Source organism: Chelonia mydas, chromosome 12 (genome assembly GCF_015237465.2).
Source record: "Chelonia mydas isolate rCheMyd1 chromosome 12, rCheMyd1.pri.v2, whole genome shotgun sequence".
Lineage (NCBI taxonomy): Eukaryota > Metazoa > Chordata > Testudines > Cheloniidae > Chelonia > Chelonia mydas.
Genome location: NC_051252.2, coordinates 13,552,767 through 13,572,636, shown reverse-complemented (window position 1 = coordinate 13,572,636; position 19,870 = coordinate 13,552,767). Strand labels below are relative to the sequence as shown.

General features: G+C 37.6%; 1 protein-coding gene across 10 annotated transcripts in view; it reads left to right on the top strand.

Moving 5' to 3' along the window:
- The window catches only part of CHD9 (chromodomain helicase DNA binding protein 9), a 182,004-nt gene that overhangs the window by 12,219 nt on the left and 149,915 nt on the right, over positions 1-19,870 (top strand). For 6 of the 10 annotated variants that reach the window (XM_037878251.2, XM_037878249.2, XM_037878250.2 and 3 more), the window contains 2 exons: positions 3,609-3,675; positions 10,289-11,894. The exons of 1 other annotated variant lie outside the window; for it this stretch is intronic. In XM_037878251.2, the coding sequence (XP_037734179.1) occupies positions 10,455-11,894 (1,440 nt within the window). In that variant the 5' untranslated portion in view covers positions 3,609-3,675; positions 10,289-10,454. The remainder of the gene's footprint in view (positions 1-3,608; positions 3,676-10,288; positions 11,895-19,870) is intronic. 3 more of the 10 variants (XM_037878247.2, XM_043526260.1, XM_037878257.2) reach the window with 2 other exon arrangements.

Genomic DNA, 19,870 nt, shown 5'->3' with positions numbered 1-19,870 from the left:
GGCAAAGAGGGAAGGACTAAGAACTTCATGAGTCTGTTTCGGTTTTTATTTTGATATGCTTTTTAATGCTTTGAATAAATATAATCTGAAACATACTGCATATGTATTTTCATTCACTTACGGAGCAGAATATACCCACGTATAGTAGTAAAAGATCTGACTTTAGGGAGAATCTGAGATGCTTTTTAAATGGATACCCATATTCTAGTTTTGTTCTTCTCTAAACATCCACCACTTTCATATGTAAGAAATTGGTCATGTTATGCTGGATTTTAAAAAAACCACACACACACACACACACACGCAACTTTTCAGCATATTATGAAGGCACTATTTGCAGCTCCATGTTTGAGCTTGAATTAAGTAGCAGTGATTCTATCAATTTATATATAATACAGTGTATACACCCCAATTATTTCAGCACTTTTTGAATATACAATAACTGTCTGCGAACTTACAAATAAATCCATTAATTTGAGTTAAAATTGATTTCAAAATAGGTCCTTTAAGAACAGTAGCAACTGGCCTCAAAGCTCTTTTGTCCCTAATGATATTAGTAACACATCTTCAAACTTCCCTTCTAGCTAAAACTAAAATGTATGTATGCTACATAGACTGCATTTGAAGGAATAGTTTTTGGATTAATAGTATTTTTTTGCTGTATTCTTCATAACTGAAAGTTTATTGTTCAGCAGAGGCTTGCAAATAATCTGTTATAGAGAATTCCATGAAGAGGTGCCCTCATAAATTGCTGCCATGTCTGATTGTTCTCAGTTGGACTGAGGCCAAGCTGCGCTCAGCAGAGAAGATAGTGACCCTTTCTGCTGTTAGGGGCCACTGTCTTCCCTGTTTTGGGAAGCTTGGCTTTTCTCACATTGAGAGTAATAAAAGATGTCCTCTTTCCAAATGGCCATTTTTTGTGAAATTATCTGAAGTAGGACATCATCTGTCTGTCTCTGCGGACTGAAACTGAGTTATGAAGAATATCTAACATTTACCATTAATCCTAAATTTTGCTGTCAAAAACCTACCTGTTGCACCAGATGTTGTCAGCAGAGAAGTTAGGGAGGAGAGGGGGAAAACTAGGGCCTCTGAGTACAGGGGGTGCGGGGAGTGCAGGATGGAGCAGTGACTTTGGGTATACTTTGTGCTGCTGGGAGTTGTAAATCCGTCTCAGTTAGCCAGCATGCTCTGACTGCTTTGTGCTGCTCCACAGAAGTATAAAGCAGCCAGGGCATCCTGGTGAACATGTTCCTAAAATTACTCTTTTTTTTTTAATTTATCTATTTATTTTATTTATTTATATTTTATTTTAAGCTTTAAGGTTGATTCTTCCATTCTTCATATTACAGGAAATATCACATGTAAACATTTGCTTTTTGGGTTTGAATTCAGTGTTTGTCTAAAATTTTTAATTCAAAAGTAAATTTCCAAGCACCAATTATATATCCTCAACCTTAACTTGATCTTAGTATGTGTGACATAAGGATGATTAATTATTCCAAAATAAGCATTATAAATACAGAAAAATCCATGTTAATATATATCTGGACTTTTAAAATTTAATCTTAAAGTATGGAAATGCGCAGGTGGGATAACCAAGTAACCTAACTTTGCCCTGTAGTCATGCCATGAAAGGGGAAAAATCAGTTGAATCTGTCTGACTACAGATGATAAAATGCTTTAGTCATAGTGTATGGTTATTGCATGGTGGTGTAGCAGGGCAGAGTTAACCTAACTATGCATTTCTGTACCGTAACACATCAACAACATATTAACAAATCTTAGCATAAGATTTCATTTTAACTCTGAATTTCCATGGTGTAGAATGTTTCAGGGACAATTATACCATCCCGGTTGTTTTTTATAACTGTAAAATACCTATATATACACTCAACCTTAAGTCCATGTTAGCATAATTTTCCCTGGAAACAAAGAGCAATAACTTTTACATTACCATTATAGTTTGTCAAATGAAGAGAACCTTAAATAAGATGAAAATAACACAAAAAATAAGAACGTGAATGTCTCTGATCCTGGAGAGAGAATGTCTGGATTTAGTTCTATTATGCAAGAGAAAACCACAAAAGTTTTTAAAATATCAGTTTATTTCTTCACATATAATTTAGGTTCATCTTTGCTGTTGTCTACATGTCTGGTATTGTGTACTCTTTGTCCAGCCAATGACTAATGCAGTGGTTCTCAACCTTTTTTTCATTTGCGGACCCCCTAAAAAATTTCAAATTGAGGTGCGGACCTGTGTGGAAATCTTAGATGTATCTTCTGACTCCAAGGTCTGGGGACCACAGGTTCAGAACCACTGGACTAAGGGATTTGATAATCAGGAACATACATAGCACATGAAAATGTGTCATTTAACTTAGTAAGATATAACAAGAATACCGCTACACTTTCTTTGGCAAACCTCTGCCCAGTAAGAAGCAAGTCTCTTCTATTTTGGAGGGTAGTTCTTAAGTCTAAGAAAATGAAACTTTTTCGGGGGGGTGGGGAGAAGAAAAGAAAAAAAACAAAACTTCAGATCTTCCTTCCTGGCTATAGTTCCCAGTGCTTTACATCAGATACTACCACGCTTTCATCCAGGTTTCCACTGCTGTCACATTTGCTTGTCACAATGAAATGAATTTTTTTCTATATGCAGAAAGACTTTCTCTGAATTTAGAGCTAGAAGCATTTTTTGTAAAAACTTTCAAGAATTGAATGGATCAGGGTCAAATTTCTTTGCAATTAGAATAAAATGGGTCAAGAAATTCCCTCCCTGCTAGAACACTAAAGGTGCATGTGTATTTTGTGTACAACATATAAACTTTTCCTTAATTTAATCTTTTATAGTCTTAGAGAAATGAACGAACTCCCATCTTTTACAAGAATTTTGAATTTTGTTGCCTCATGTCGGTAACTGAGCTTTCTTTTTTTTAAACCTCTTTGGCCTTCTGAATGGACACTAACCTTAAAGTGGATGATGATGTCTCAAATTTCCACATGAAAGCAGTCACTGATGACTGAGGTTTTATCATTTCTGCAGGGAGTGGTTCTACTTTTCAACAATCTGCCCTCTCAGTGTGGAGCAGGGATTTTTTTTACAATAGGCAAAAGTGATGATATTGTGTTTAGAGATTGAGCTGAATGTTTACTTGACATCTTCTAGCTGAAGGACTGAGCGTACTAGTCAGGAAGAATAATAGCTCCCGTGTCCCTAAAATCCACTGCCTCTGCAATTAAAGAAATGTAACTGTTCCATAGTCTTTATGGTGTTCTGTGTTTAATTGTGATGCTGTCCATCAACTTTCCATTTAATAAATGTTTAAAAGCATAACTTGCTATTTCTTGCCTTTTTACACTCTTTTCCTTCTCAGTTTCACTCCTTTTTCATTTTTTTCCCCATGCACGCCCTTCCCCCCATGATCTTTCCTCTTTTTTTCTTTCCCCATATTTTGTTCTATAACTTCACCATTATGTTTTCCTTTTCATTCTCCTATCTCCTGCCACCACGCCTTCCCCCAACAACCTCTCTAGCTTTTATGTCTGTTTCTTTGCTGATTCATTCCATTAATCCTTAATCCCATCCTTTCTCACACACTTTCTTACAGAATTTACAAGACACTCAAATCAGAGGACTACACATACCAACCAAAGACTGACCAGGGGCAATGCCAGGTAAAAAGCCAAGCTTCCACAGCTGCTGGGAAAATGGTAGTTACTGTTTCCTACCAGGTTTCCAGCCATACATATACCCCACTTAGGGTGTCTAGCTTTTCATAGCTTCTGACTCGTTGGGGTATGATACATTTGAATCCTAATCACTAACCCCTTTGACTGATGGAATGGAGAAAGTGTACACTCTCTCTGTGTGTGTTAGTCCTTCCTCATCTTCTCTATGAGGTATATATGCAAAAAACAGTTACTTTACCTCAGCCTCAGTCCAGTCTGGATCCTACTGCTTAGTTTTGATATTTGCCACCCCTTATTGCTCACAGCTTTCTTTATGAGCAGCAGACTGAAACTGTCCTCCTCATTACCAGTTTTATTGCTGCTTAAATGGTTCTGAAAATCAGCAGTGAAAACTAACCTAAACTGCACTGAAAATATGTCCAAGTGCTGGAGAGGGACTGTGGGCAGGCTGAGAGGAACAGCACTGCATTGCTTTATACCCTGTTTTTAATTGGAAAATGTTGTAGTGTGTTATTTCCTTGACAACTAAGGGTTAACACACTCATTTGATTTTAAATGGAAGCTCAGGTTGTGCAGAAGTTGATGGTTTGGCATCGCCACACTCACCTAAGAAATTTTTCTGCTCACTTTGATCTATTTGAAGGAGCCACTTTTTTTTTTTTTTTTTTTTTTTAAATCTGAGGGTTTAATCTCTGATTTGAAGTAGATCTTTTATGCATTACTAAAAACTGAGTAGATTGAAGTTTAGATACTTTGTTGAATGAGCAGTCATTGAGACGACAAAGTAAAGGTGGGAGGTGGTTCCCGTCACAAAGAATTTACATATTACATTTTAAATGTGATGTCATGACTGAAGATGACAGATGGCAAAGCATGTTTCAGTTGAGAAAAGACAAGGGTTATTGCAGATAGTGTCCTGGTTATTCATGTTAGGCAAAGTGGAGTAATGATTTTAGAATAAAGTTGCATTTGTTTTGAAATAGAGTATCCACACAGAATTATTCTGGAATGGCTGTGCTGTTCAGTTTCCCCATGTAGCTAAGCTCTAAATACTGAGCTTGTGAGATTGCAAGAAATGAGAGAAATCAAATAAGAACAGAACACATGTTGCTCATTGTATTTGTATTTTATTGCTTACACTGAAAAAAATTCTGGAACTATTTTAGATTAATTTGAGTTAAAATGCTACTTTTTGATTAAAAAATTAAACATATTTGAGAGAAACCTGAAATAATGAATTTATCAAATGTACATTATATTAGCTAATAAGAGGTAATCAATGACCTTTGAAAACTCTAACAAGAATGTATTCTTCATCTTGGCTAGTCACCACTTGTACCAGTGGCTTCATACAGGCAGTTCATTAATGTTTAAGTGTTCAATACAAAAAAACCTTAACCTTTATAAAAGGACCTTGCCATCTGAAGCTTGTGATCAGATTCGTTTTTTCCTTCAAATTAACATTAAACCTTGTGCAATAATGCCCCATTATGGATAAGAATTAAAACCTGTAAAGTCATGGAATTCAGTGAGGCTTCCAGATAAAATTTTACTTTGTCACAAAATACTACATCTGAATATGCACAAAGGTGGCAAACCAGATTTGATCTGGAAGCCTCATTGAATTCCAGTTGCCTTGAATCTGGAATTTAAGTTTCCTTTCAAAACACTGAAATAATGTAGTTTTGCCAAAATGGAAGAAAAAGTTAAAGTAAAGGAACTTAGAGATAAAAGAACAGGTACCAATTCATTCTAACTGTATCTTACACATTCTGGCTGTTCAAGCTATTACTGTAATTTCAATCATTTGACATGCTGAAGTCTAGACTCCCTACTCTTGTTTAAAATGGAAGTATGCTGGAAGGACATCTTCCACGAGGGATACTTGGCTATGAAATTTGTGTCCCGCTTGATTTTGCAGAATCTCTATTTGTTAACTTGGGCATGCAGCCCTAAAGATGAGGATTAGATTTCTAAACTCCTTCCTTTTACAATTTCCCTGTAACTGATCTGCAACAGGCTGGCAGTGTTTCCTAACACACTACCTTGTTAGCAGGGAGGGAGACAGCTAAAAAAGGCTAAGTAGTGCTAACACAGTGCTGCAGTTCTGTCACTACCCACCTGTTTATGATAGAGAGCAAGAGAAGGTTGGCAAAGCAGTTGTGTTTGTACAAACACCAAAACAAGTTTGGAAAATGTCTTTGTGTGAAGGGTAGTGTTCCAAAGCAGAATATCGTTCAACTTTCCAAAGAAATTTGTGTTTGTTCTGGATCAAACACGATACATTTCTGACAAAAGGATAACATTTTTATATACTTTACATAAGTGTTCAAAAACAGTGGTTTCGAGTAGAAGTGTTCTCTTGACCATAACAATGGTGCTATGCATGCTGCTTCCATGTTGTCTTACAAGGGCGACGTCCGATTAAACAATTTTTCTTGTTGGTTTGTGGCCTTTTCTTTTTCTATAATATGTAATATAAAGCGGAATTGTTACTAAACTAACAAGAATCTACGTATCCAGTTTTCTGAGCTTCATCTTTCTTTGAAATTTATTTTGCTTCACTGTCTCTTTTAAGCTGCTGGTATGTCTAACTACTACTTTAAACAAATTAGAATTGCTTAAATTAATTGGTGTCAAGTATCAGACGTGTAGCCGTGTTAGTCTGGATCTGTAAAAGCAGCAAAGAGTCCTGTGGCACCTTATAGACTAACAGATGTATTGGAGCATAAGCTTTTGTGGGTGAATACACATGCATCTGACGAAGTGGGTATTCACCCACGAAAGCTTATGCTCCAATACGTATGTTAGTCTATAAGGTGCCACAGGACTCTTTGCCGCTTAAATTAATTGCTGTCTGTATTTGTTATAAGAAACTACTGGTTTTCTCCAAGAACTAACTTGCCTGGAAATATTTATCCTGTCTTTAGTGCAGAGATGCCAGATGATTTATCAATTGGGAACTCAAATTGTGGTTTTACGTCTTGTGTTGGAATCCCTAAACTGGCATTCTCAGCCTCTTCCTTTTTTGTCTTGCTTTGCCTTCCAATTTTATGCAATTCTGATGACTTTTACAGAAGTTTGTAGTGGAAAAAGCTTGGCTGCTTATATTCTCACCACCCCCTTTTTTTTCAGTGCTGAAAGACAGGAGGACTAAGGGTCTAGGACACAGAGGGTGCCTCTTAAAGTGGAAGGAAGATTTTATTTATATGTATATGTATAGGACAAACCATGGTTAGCTTTATCTAACTTCAGTCACACACAGCTTTTTCTGGTCTCTATCTTACACAGTTTTTTCCTCAAGGGTGCATAGTGTTTAAGCATTCAGGTAGACAAAATATTGATGTGGGTGGAGAACATCAGAACTGTCAACTACATATGTGACCTGGGGACAATTTGTGCCCACTCATCCAATTTATGAAAGATGGCGGTTTGAGATCTGTGGAAGTACACAAGAACTATGTATGTGCAAGTAATACTTATAACAATATTTTGTATTTTCAGTCTAATCTGTGGTATGACATTCATTTGTAAACAATGGACTTTACTTTTTTTCTTCATTCCCTCCTTTGAAGGGGAATTTAGTATCTTGCCCTAGATAGTAATTGGAAACCAGAGGGATATATTTTCATTTAAAATATTTTCAATTATGCAGGCATTTAAAACTGATTTTTTTTTAAACACAGGAGTCCTTGATGGACAGACAGCTAATAAATATAGTAAACCTGTCCATTGATTTAATGGGTCCCCTCAGAACTAGATCTGTTTACCATCAGCTACAGTACTTGTACGTCATACTTAATCTAACTTGGTTATGTTCTTCTGCTTTAGTTTCTTCCACCCATCCTTGGTCAAAGGTAGATAATACAATTTCTGTTTTATGCTATATGCCTATGAATGTGCAAAGTGGGAAATCTGACTATTAGCAATGCTTTTTAAAAATATGCTCTTTATTCTCATTTTGCTTATCACAAATGAACAAGAGAAACATCAATCTTCATAATTTTTCACTTCAAAATACTTAATTGTGTGGTATATTTTTCTGTTAGCATAACTGATACGAAATCTGGTAGAGGAAAGTATATTTAGCTTTTCTTCCAAAGCACAACTGATTAGAATGATGAAGAGAATATACTCTGGTCTTCTGGGGCATTTAGATAGTCCCACCTTTATTTCCCTTTCCACTTATTTTCTGAAGATGTTCAGGTTCCTTGTACATCTTTTTTATTTATGTGGGCAAATGCAAGATTAGGGCTTGCTGATGTTGGCGTTGCCTAAAGAAGTAGACCAGCTAGTAATAGTGAAGTACCTCACATGGACCTTACACATCTATCAGTACAAACCCTAATTTACAAACGAATTGTGGGTTGAACAGTTTATAACATTGAACACCTCAAAATCATAATTTAATTTGCAGAATGGTGCACTGCCTCATTTTCTTCTTGTTCTTCAAGCCACTGCAGAGCCATTTCTAATGCATTGAAGGCATCAGAATTTGAAGGGCTGTCAACTTATTCTTTGTCAGCATCAGCATTTAATTAGATTTACATACTAGATATTTTCTTATCATGAAACCTGATGCAGTTCTCATTAAGAATGGAAAGACTGCTATTGGCTTTTGCAGGATATGGGTTGGGCCCCTGTAAGCTTTCAGAAGATCACAAAACTTGCTGTTCAGAGGTCATATCCAGGGAGTCGGTCATAGAATATCAGGGTTGGAAGGGACCTCAGGAGGTCATCTAGTCCAACCCCCTGCTCAAAGCAACACCAGTCCCCAACTAAATCATCCCAGCCAGGGCTTTGTCAAGCCTGACCTTAAAAACCTCAAAGGAAGGAGGTTCCACCACCTCCCTAGGTAACACATTCTAGTGTTTCACCACCCTCGTAGTGAAAAAGTTTTTCCTAATATCCAACCTAAACCTCCCCCACTGCTTGTTCTGTCATCTGCTACCACTGAGAACAGTCTAGATCCATCCTCTTTGGAATCCCCTTTCAGGCAGTTGAAAGCAGCTATCAAATCCCCCCTCATTCTTCTCTTCTGCAGACTAAACAATCCCAGTTCCCTCAGCCTCTCCTCATAAGTCATGTGTTCCAGTCCCTAATCATTTTTGTTGCCCTCCACTGGATGCTTTCCAATTTTTCCACATCCTTCTTGTAGTGTGGGGCCCAAAACTGGACACAGTACTCCATCCTCACCAATCACTGGAGGAGAGAGCTTTGGGGGAGCCTGGATAAGTTTTAGCAATGGTGGGTTTCAAGAGTTAAAACTTTTTCTTCCATCTGAAAGTTAGTGTTAGTTATATACGAGATGGGAATGCTGTTAGAAGACCAATACGTATTTTAAAGTAATTTCTTCAGTATTTTTGAAGACTAAGTTTTCTGCTTATCTAGGAAGTCAAACTATCACACATAGCAGTAATAGAACATAATTCATTCAAGCTTGCATATTGGGTGTTGAACGGAAATATGAATATGTTGTATTTCAGGGACCTTGTGAATAGCTCAATTTTGCCAATTAATTTCTAGCCAATTCTGTTCAAAAGCTTGATGAGTTGCTCTTTTTCCTTTGGCATATACATACTCTCTCCCCAAGATTTTTTTTTTTTATGGTTTTGATCCTGCCAGTGATGATTGCCCTCTGTATTTGTTGATTTCAGGGGGATTTGACCTCATAAGCAGAAAGTTTTGATTCCAAATACAGTAAAAGTTGTTTAATAGTTATGCCTTTGTAGATTCTACTGTGTCTTGGTTAAGTGGGTTTAAATTAAATTAATCTAAACCTAATGTAATGTTTCTGTAACTTGATCTGTTCAGCTGAAGAATAATTACCATTTACCCACCTCTTATTTATATGCAAAGGGACAGGTTTTCACAATTGCTTACACACAATTATGCATGTGTTCACTTGTAAAAATTTGACCTAGAGTTGATTTGCAGTTTGTTGCATTTTTAAACATTAAAATGTTGAAAAAATACATTACTTGATATTTCCTGGTTGCCATTGTGAAAGCACAAAATCCATGAGCAGTATGTGACTTAACCATTTTATTAATGTGTAATGGTAATTGACAGGTTAATTAAACTGAAAATCACAACAAAAATGTTGAATAATTAAGATTTTCATTGAAATGACCAAGCATTCATTCAGTTTAATGGAAAGAAATAGGTTATCTGAGCTTCATCTTACTAAAGTTGTTTCCCAATGATTTGTCTCTCTCCAGTGTTTGGACTGTTTCCTTTCTCCTCTCAGATTTTACTTGATCTAGAATATACAGAATCATTACATGTAATATTACTTCAACTGTATAAAATATAAAATTGGAAAGGAAATAAATTAATAGTTACATATTTTATTTGTGGGACACAGATACAAAAATAAAGCAGCCCATTCATTATTAGAATTTGACAGTTTTTTTCTGTTTTTTGTTGCTTTTTTTTTAAAAGAAGTCAAAATGAGTCTAATTGCTCACTTTTGTTTATCTAAATATAGAGTAAAATTGACAAACTAATACCCAGGGGAGGAGGAAATAAAAACTAAATAAAATAAAACTCCAGAAAAACAAGTTTAAAGTCATTGCTCTTATTCTTTCTTCCCTAGGATATTTTTACAGTTTAAGGCATACATTTCTTCAGAAGCACTAATGGATGTTGACATGCATTGGATAAGGTGGTGACCACTGGAAGTAATCTGTTGCTACTCACTGCAGAGAGGCTAAATTGACTCCATTTGGAGTTCAGAGACGAAGCGGTGTGGACGTATCAAGATGACTGATCCTATGATGGATTTTTTTGATGATGCCAACCTTTTTAGCGAGACGTTAGAAGGTTTGTCGGATGATGCCTTTGTACAACCTGGACCCGTTTCACTAGTTGATGAATTGAACTTGGGTGCAGAATTTGAGCCTTTGCACATAGACTCATTGAACCATGTGCAAGATACTCAAACTCAACAAAAGATGAGTGAATTTGAGCAGTTAAATCAGTATGATTCATTGAAACTTCAAGTAAATCAGTCTTTCAGCAGTCCAGCTGACAGTGTTTTATCACCACACACTCAATTTAATTGCTCACCAATCCATCCACAAAACCAATCCAATGGAATGTTTCCTGATGTGGCTGATGGTAGTCCTATGTGGGGTCATCAAACTACCACAACTGTTCCAAATCAAAATGGGTCCCCTTTTCACCAAGGACATTCTCAGTCTATGCAGCAAAATAAAAGTTTTGTAGCACACCATGACTTTGCCTTATTTCAGGCCAACGAACAGCAGCATCAGTGTGCCTCACTACAGTCTCAACAAAGCAGAAACAACATTAACACAGGGCAAGATGCTCTGAATCAGCCAAAAAACTTTATGGAGGTTAACATATCTGCTCCACGCAGAGTCAGTGTTACTCATCCACCTCAAATTGCTAATCCATCAACTTTACAGCAGCCTCTCTCTGTTCAACAGTTTTCTCAAAATGCCAGTGCTTCAATACATTTTTGTGGGAATCAAGAAGGAAACTATGATGGACAATCTCCAACTATGACTCCTTGCTCTGTTAATAATACACAGCGGTTTCCTTCTCCATATTCTTACTCTAATAACCACATTTCTCCTACTAGCCTTCTACAGTCTTCTACTGCTCTTTCTACTAGCCAACAAACTCATCCTTTATCTGATTATACTGGAAGTGATGCCTTTACATCTCAAACAGGGACCAAGCAAGAAACCACCGAGCACCTCTTGAATCCTAACACACCTTTGAATTCAAATAGTTTCCAGATGTTGCATTCAGCACATCCTCAGGGCAGCTTCAGTAGTTCAAAACTCTCTCCTGTGAACATTAATTTTCCAGCCTCTGCGGGTTCTGCTTCTCAGATAAGCCATTTCAGTGATCCTATAGAAAGCAATGGTTTTTCATCTTTGGATGAGAACTTACTTCATCAAGTTGAGTCTCAAGCTGAACCATTTACAGGACTTGATCCAGAGGACCTCCTTCAGGAAGACCTCCTACCCCAATTTGATGATTCAGCATTTGTTCAGGACACTTCAAGCCACATATTAGAGCATGACCTAGAACACCATATTACCCCACAGCAAATAACACAGTCATCTGATATTGCTCGGACAGAGTCTCAAAGTCAGATGCATCCCTGGCATTCTTCAGTTTCTAATCGGCATCTACAAGATAGAAATCGTATAGCCTTGCAAGGGCAGGTATGTAGCCCTTTTTTGGGAGGGTATGGCTTAATTGTTCCAGTGAACTTAATCATATTGGTAAGTATTCATTCTTTGTCCACAGATAACTCTAAAATATCTGATCTGTTGTTGGTCATTTGTTAGTAAAGAATAAGTAACTCTTCTATCCTTTAAAAGAAATTACAACCCATATCCCTAAAAAAGTCAAACCCTAAATATAAACACTGGTTGTTACACTGAACACTTTACAATTCATACTCCTATCTAAATGGATGAATAGTATTTATAATTTAGCTTTCTTAAGTACTAAAATGGTTACTACAGAATTAGTTTTAGAAATACTTCTACAGTATTTGCCTGAAACTAAGAACCTTATGTGTGACTGCTGCGGTCTACATCTTATTTTTGTTAGAGTAAGAATTTGTCACTAATGTGTACTTGGGTACAAATACATTTTAAGAAGTGTTTCAGAGTAGCAGCTGTGTTAGTCTGTATTCCGATGAAGTGAGCTGTAGCTCAGGAAAGTCTATGCTCAAATTGGTTAGTCTCTAAGGTGCCACAAGTCGTCCTTTTCATTTTAAGAAGCTTTTCGTTTTTATAAAAAAGATTAAAGTATAGCTTTAAGAATTTGAGGGACTATTTTTCTCATAGTATAATGCAGGCTTTTACTTTACTACCTGCAGTGTAACCAGTTGTATATATTCCCTACTAGGTAACTTTTTGACTATGTTGAGTGAGTAGAAAGACAAGGATCTGTCCTGAAAGCTATAATGCCTGTTGAATTTCAGGGGAATGGAAAAAAATGCTGCTTCATTAAAAGCCTGAAGAACTAAGGAGAAAAACTCATTGTTTTACCTAAACTTTAAATACCAGAAATGCTAAATCCTGCATTATTGCCTTTTGTTGCTTATAGCCTCTGTGGAGGACACGAGAAGTGGATTAGATTTTAGCCCTTAATTGAGTGGGTGACTGTGTTGAGTCTTTTTTTAAAGTGATCTTCATTTTCACCTGTTTGTTAGGTATATGCTTCTGTTAAATAGGTGTTTGATGAAAATTACTGAGTAAAAATCACTTCATCTTCGATTTTAGTTAGCTTTTTTGTTCTTGTGATTTCATACATTTACTAGTTCTCAAGTTATCCCTTCCAGAAAAACAAACACAGAAAACCAGGATAAGCAAGACCTGAATTCATGTAAATCAGTGTAATGCTGTCCTGTTAATCTAACTTTTTAGAAAACTCCACTCTATAGCTTGCATCACCAAACGTGTACACTCACCCCACCCCACTGAACTCAGTGGTGTGAACTTGAAAGACACCGAGCCATTTAAACTCAGATTTGTAAGGTCAGAAGGGACCACTATGATCTAGTCTGAACTCCTGTATAACACAGGCCTGCACCACACCCAGTAACTTCTGTATCAAGCCCAGAAGTTCGCTTTGAGCTGCTGCATACCTTTTAGAAAGATATTTGGTGTTAGTGATGGTGAATCACCACATCACCAAAAGTTAATTATCATCACTGTTTTTTGTGTGTGTTCTTATTTCTAGTTTGAATTGGTCTAGGACTAGGTTCACCTTGCAACCATTTAATCTCCTTATGCCTTTCTATGTACTATCAGAAATCTCTTCCTCCTGTAGCTGCTTGTAGACTGTGATCAAGTCACCTCTGAACCTTCTCTTGGATATACTATAGATTGAGCTTTAGTCTCTCCATATAAGGCATGTTTTCCAGACCTTAAATCATTTTTGTAGCTCTCTTCTGAAAGCTTTCCAATTGAACATCTTTTTTGAACATTTAACATCCTTTTTCATTCCAGTAATGGTTTCACTAATGCCATATATTCACTTCCTTAATCCTACTTGATATTCCCCTACTTATACATTCAAGAATCACATTTGCTCTTTTAGCTACAGCATTGCACTGGGAGCTTATGTTCAATTGGTTACCTACCATAATCCCTTACCCCTTTCTTCAAGTCCTCTTAAGAATCCCTGTTTTTCCAGGATACAGTCCTCCATCTTATAACTGTGGCTTACATTCTTTGGTTTTTAAATGTATGACCTTGCTTTTGGCTATATTAAAAGGTATGACGATCAATTGAGTTCACCTTACCAAGCAGTCCAGGTCAGTCTGTGTAACGGACCTGTCCTTATTTACCACTTCATCAAGTTTTGTATCTTTGCAGATTTTACCATGATATTTTATATTCAAGATGTTGGCTAGTATAAGGCTAAGAACAGATCCCTGTAAGGCTCTAGTAGAAACACCCACTTTGGATGATGATTCCCCATTTACGGTTACTTTTTTGCGATCTTTCAGTTAACAAATGCTTAATCCATTGAATATGTGCCACATTGATTTTGTGCATAATGTAATGTTATCAGAATGTCATGTAGGACTAAGTTAACATTAACACAGTTACCGTGATCAACCAAACTTGTGATCTCCTTTTTAAAAAAAAAAAAAAGTTTGTATCACTTTCCATAAAACCATGTTGATTGGCATTCAGAATACTACCATCTTTAATTCTTTGCTGATTGTCAACATAAGAATGGCCATATTGAGTCAGACCAATGGGTCCATCTAGCCCAGTGTCCTGTCATCCAGTAGTGGCCAATGCCAGGTGCTTCATAGGGAATGAACAGAACAAGCAATCGTTGAGCGAGCCATCCCCTGTTGTCCACTTCCAGCTTCTGGCAGTCAGAGGCTAGGGGCTCCCAGAACATGGGGTTGCATCCCTGACCATCTTGGCTTATAGTCATTGATCTATCCTCCACGAGCTTACCTAATTCTTTTTTGAACCCTGTTGTAGTTTTGGCATCCACAACATCCCCTGGCAACGAGTTCCAAAAGTTGATTGTGTGTTGGGTAAAGAAGTACTTGCTTATGTTCTTTTTAAACTTGTTGCCTGTTAATTTCGTTTGATGACCCCTGGTTCTTGTGTTATGTGAAGGAGTAAATAACGCTACTTTCTCCATATTGTTCACGATTTTACAGACCTATATTCTATCTCCTCTCTTTTCCAAGCTGAAAAGTCTGTCTTTGTAATCTCTCCTCATATGGAAGCTATTCCATCCCTTTTGTCATTTTTGTTTCCCTTCTCTGTAGCTCTTCCAGTTCTGGTGTACCTTTTTTGAGATGGGGTGACCAGAACTGCATGCAGTATTCAAGCTGTGGGCTTATTATAGTGGCATCATTATATTTGTTTCTTTTTATTCCTTTCCTAATGGTTCCTAACCTTCTATTAGCTTTTTTTTTTTGACTGCCGTTGCACATTGAGCGGATATTTTCATAGAACTATCCACAATGACTCCAAAATCTTTGAGTGGTAACAGTAGTGGGGATTATGTTTTCCAATGTGCCTGGAAAACATAATCCCCACTACTTTGCATTTATCAGCATTAATTTTCATGTGCTGTTTTGTTGCTAATCATACAGTTTTGTGAGATCCCCTGGTAACTCTTTGAAGTCTGCTTTGGACTTAACTATCTTAAGTAATTTTGTATCGGCTTCCAATTTTGCCATCTTGCTGTTTACCCCTTTTTCCAGATCATTTATGAATATGTGGAACAGCACTGGTGCCAGTACAGATTCCTAGGGGGCACCACTATTTACCTCTCTCTAGCCACTATTTACTTTTGAGCATATCAGCCTTAGTCATCTATGTTTTGAAAATTTTGGTTAACATTATTAGCCACAAGCAATCTTTTTTCCTCTTTAAAAAGAGAGAAAATAAATTAAATGTTAAACCCTACATTCCAGCACTGTTATGAAATTAAATCAGAAAAATAAGGAAATGAAAAATCCTATGCCAATTTTAATTTGTCTGCACATAAAAATACTGTGTGTGTATAATGTAAGTAGTCAAGCAAATTAGCATGGCTTGATTTGGGAGCATAGGAAAGTGCTATACTTGAACAGATCTGTGATCTGTTTAGTCAGATATTTGGTTTCCCAATGAAGGCCAGTACTTCAGAAGAAGGTGCAAGTCTCCATAAGAGACAATTATGCAGTGACATGGCCACAAGGGAATGTTTTTAACCTCAGGGGCTTAGTGGCTGATGGGCATGAGGTTTGTTGTATAACACTTTCAATTCCTTACTTTGATGTGTTAAATGCATTATCTTAACATAGGTTTTTTGCATTTAATTATTTAACATGGAAGGAGGAAAATATATTTACTTAAGGAATGCTTATACATCTCTCTTGTAACCTACTCTTTGTGGGATCTCCCACCATAAAACACTAATTTACTTCAAGATTATTAGCTTGACGCTTAAAATAAAACTACACATTAAACTATGGGGTTTTCATGTCTTTTATTTTGGTTACTGCTGTCTGTACTGCTTGGAAAGAGGGACTGCACAAGAGCAGTCACAAGGCTGAATGGTGATCCTTCTTCACTACGGGGGTATTTGAGAGGGAGCAGTGTTTTAACTAGTGCCGAGAGAGTTTTGTTACTGTCGTGTAGACTGTATTAACTAAGCAGTTCAACAGCATTTTACCTTGAAATCAGAACAGTATCTGATAGGTCCGTAGAGCTTGAAATAAGCAAGCTTTATGTGGATACAATAGAGGAGAGTTGGAAAGTGAAGTCCATCCCCTGCCCTCGTCCAGACACATGGTTCTGACCCTGGACCCTCTCCCCAGCCACTATTACAACTTGTAAATTAGAATAACCACTGCAGCACTTTGTGCAGTTGCAGTGGGTTTTGGATCCTCTGAAATTCTGTAACTACAGATTCCTTGGCTTGTCCTCTAGTCTACCCCCTTGTAGTCTCTCTGCCACCCTATCTGGGATCAACACAGAAACCCTCTTCATGGTATGCAGGAAGTGCACAGATGCCTGTGCATTGTAGGTCTGTGATATATCCCTAAAGTACAGATTAAGTCATTCAGATTGCCATATGCTGGCCCTCTTTACCATGTGTGAATTTTACCCTATAAGGTTTGACACTAGTGGGGCTTCTCTGTACCACTAGGATTGAGAGGGATTTTGAAAGTATTGATGTAGTATTTACCTATCTTAGGTATTTACGAGGGACCTACTGCCTTGCTATCTAACCTGTTGTTACTCATATTAGAGGAACTCAATGAGCTGAAGCCTTCCAGTTACGGGGAATCTCTTTGGCAGGGGGAAAAGATGCTCTCAGTGGCCTCTGAAAATACCCAAATCAATTAAAAGATAGAGCATGAAGTCTAACTCTTTACCTGATTGCCTGCAGGTGAGGGAAAGAGAACTTGCACAGGTAATCTCTTTCTTTCACGAGGAATTTCCAACTCAAACTACTGCAAAATTTTGTGTCCTGAATACCCTTTTAATCCTGCGATCCCACATTCCCAGTGATGCCCTCTATTTGTGCATTAATGTGTTCCTTTCTGTTGACCGTGTTCAAAGTATAAAAAAAATTAGACATGAAGTACTGTCATATCATGGAATTGCTTTTTATGTGTAGGAGATTCTGGTTCCTTAAAAAAAAAACCAAAAAACCAAAACCTAATTTACTTTATAAAAATAAGGAACCTCCTCTCACACTGAACACACCAAAATCACTGAGGTTCTCTTGCACAGGTTGGGATGGATATGAGTGGCTAATCTAGGTGTTACAGGTTCCTGTATGCCATGCAGTCTGTCTAGAGGATTTTGGGAGTGGGTCAGGCCAAGAAAAAGTGAGGGGTAAGGGTTGCTGGATTCTTCAGTTACTCTCTCTTATGCTTTGCAGAAGAAAGCGTTCACCTGTGATACTGCATCCACAAGAATGGTGCTTGGGGTATTATCTGTACTGGAAAAAAGAATAGTGTTAGAAAATATGTTCAATAACATGATGTTAAAAAATTGCTTTCAGTGTGGACGAAGGACAGTTGTATTTAAAAAATATGGTTAACCACAATCAGCTGAAGCATTTTTAAACATGACTTTCCTTGTCCATAAATTCAAAACTGTGTTTACCACGTTGTTTAACATGTTTCAAGCACAATATATTTTCCCACTATAGATGAAGTCTCGAAGGATTGATTTGATCTTGCCATAATGACAGCTGTGACCCTCCTCAATGCACAGCCTATTTACCGTGCATCAAGAAAAATATTTGGACCATAGTGAATAAACTGGTGAACAAAAAATGGCATTCAGCAGTCATCAGGCTATTCTTTAGTGTAGAGGAATGTGCTATATTAAACTCCCAGTGCAATAAAACGGTTTATGAAAATCAGATTTATTTAGTCTAGCTTCAGGTGTTTCATTGTCCTGATTAAGCAGTCAGGTAGAAGGTCAACTATAGTAAAAGCTTTGTTATCCGACATGTTCAGGGACTGGGGGCTGCCGGTTAATTGAATATTCTGGTTAACTGAGAGTTATAGTTTACCAATGGAATACCAATTTTCAAAGAACTAAAATACAATAAAATGAATAAAGTATAAAATAGTATACAGGTACTCACCAATCCAGTAGTAGTACTGCACTGCAGAGTGGTTGGTTTCTTGAAGCACTTAGGTGTATACAGATAAAAGTTTTCTATACAGTAGGTTATCTTATGACACTACATATCACTATGGGCAGTGCATGGTGTACACCAGATCACTAAAAATACACTTCACATTAAAACTATACTGAACATAATTTAATCTTTGATTCAGAAGGCACTTCAGGATCTTGCAGTGCCTCAGGGTCATCATTATCAACAACAATTATCATTGTAGATGTAGAAGGTGTTGGAGTTTGGGCTGAATTTGTAATGACCCTATCACATTCCCTGGAAGTTGCTTTTTTTTAATAAATCCCTGATATCAGCTTGCTTACTTGTCTTCTGCCTCTTTTGCATAAAAGTAGAGTCCAGAATGTACAATTGAATAACATGCTGGGCAGTATACTAGTCCCGGTTACTAGATTGAAGGTTTGTATTGGGAGATATCGGAAATGCTGGTTAACTGAGCTTTCTGGTTAACTGAGTGCTGGATAACAGAGCTTTTACTGTACATCTAATTTTCAAACTACTCTGTATCCATCTGACTGTCTATATCAGGGGTGGCCAACCTGAGCCTGAGAAGGAGCCAGAATTTACCAATGTACATTGCCAAAGAGCCACAGTAATACGTCAGCAGCGCCTCCCCCCTCCCCCCATCAACTCGTCCGCTCCCACTGGCAGCCCTCCTGGCACCTCCCAAGCCCCAGGCAGTTGCCCTTTTGTGGCATGCAGGAGGATCTGCGGTGGAGTGGAGGGAGGAGGGAGGGCACAGCAGGTTATGGGCAGGGGGTGGGAGGGGATGGAGTGGGGGCAGGGCCTGTGGCAGAGCCAGGGGTTGAGCAGTGAGCAATGTTCCTTCTAATTTTTGACAGGCTGTGTGTGCAAAAAATTTCTTCTATGCAAACTGTGCTGCTGTGCAAATTTTTGTGTGCGTGGGGTTTAGGATCTGTGTGCACGCGTGCACAGCTTAGAGGGACAGTGGCAGTGAGCACCCCCGGCACATAGGAAAGTTGTCACCTGTAGCTCCAGCCCTGGATGCCTATACAAGGAGCCGCATATTAATTTCTAAAGAGCCCCATGTGTCTCCGGAGCCACAGATTGGCCACCCCGGACTATATTACCTATCCATTGGAGGAAGTCAGCAGATTGTAATAGATGACCAGTTTGCTATTATGGCAATAACTACAATAATACAAATCACTTTTTGTTATGTTAAAAATTTATTTTTTTAAATTTAATGGTGTCTATAGATACCCTATTGAGAATCTTGTAGACTTGAGTCCTTTTTAATAATGGAAATAAAAGCTACCTAAGGGCAATATTCCTTTAAGTGAGTTATAGAGAGACCACCTCTAGTTCTAACTTCGTATGGGCTAAATCCAGCAAGGGTGCCAGTAGTTGACTATGGCTTTTGTTAATGTGTACATTTGTTAATGTGTACATGTGTACGTGCCTGTTTTCGAACTTCTATTCCAGTGGATAAATACTTTTTAAAAACTGTTTCTTTTGGACTTATGAAGTGCTCCTT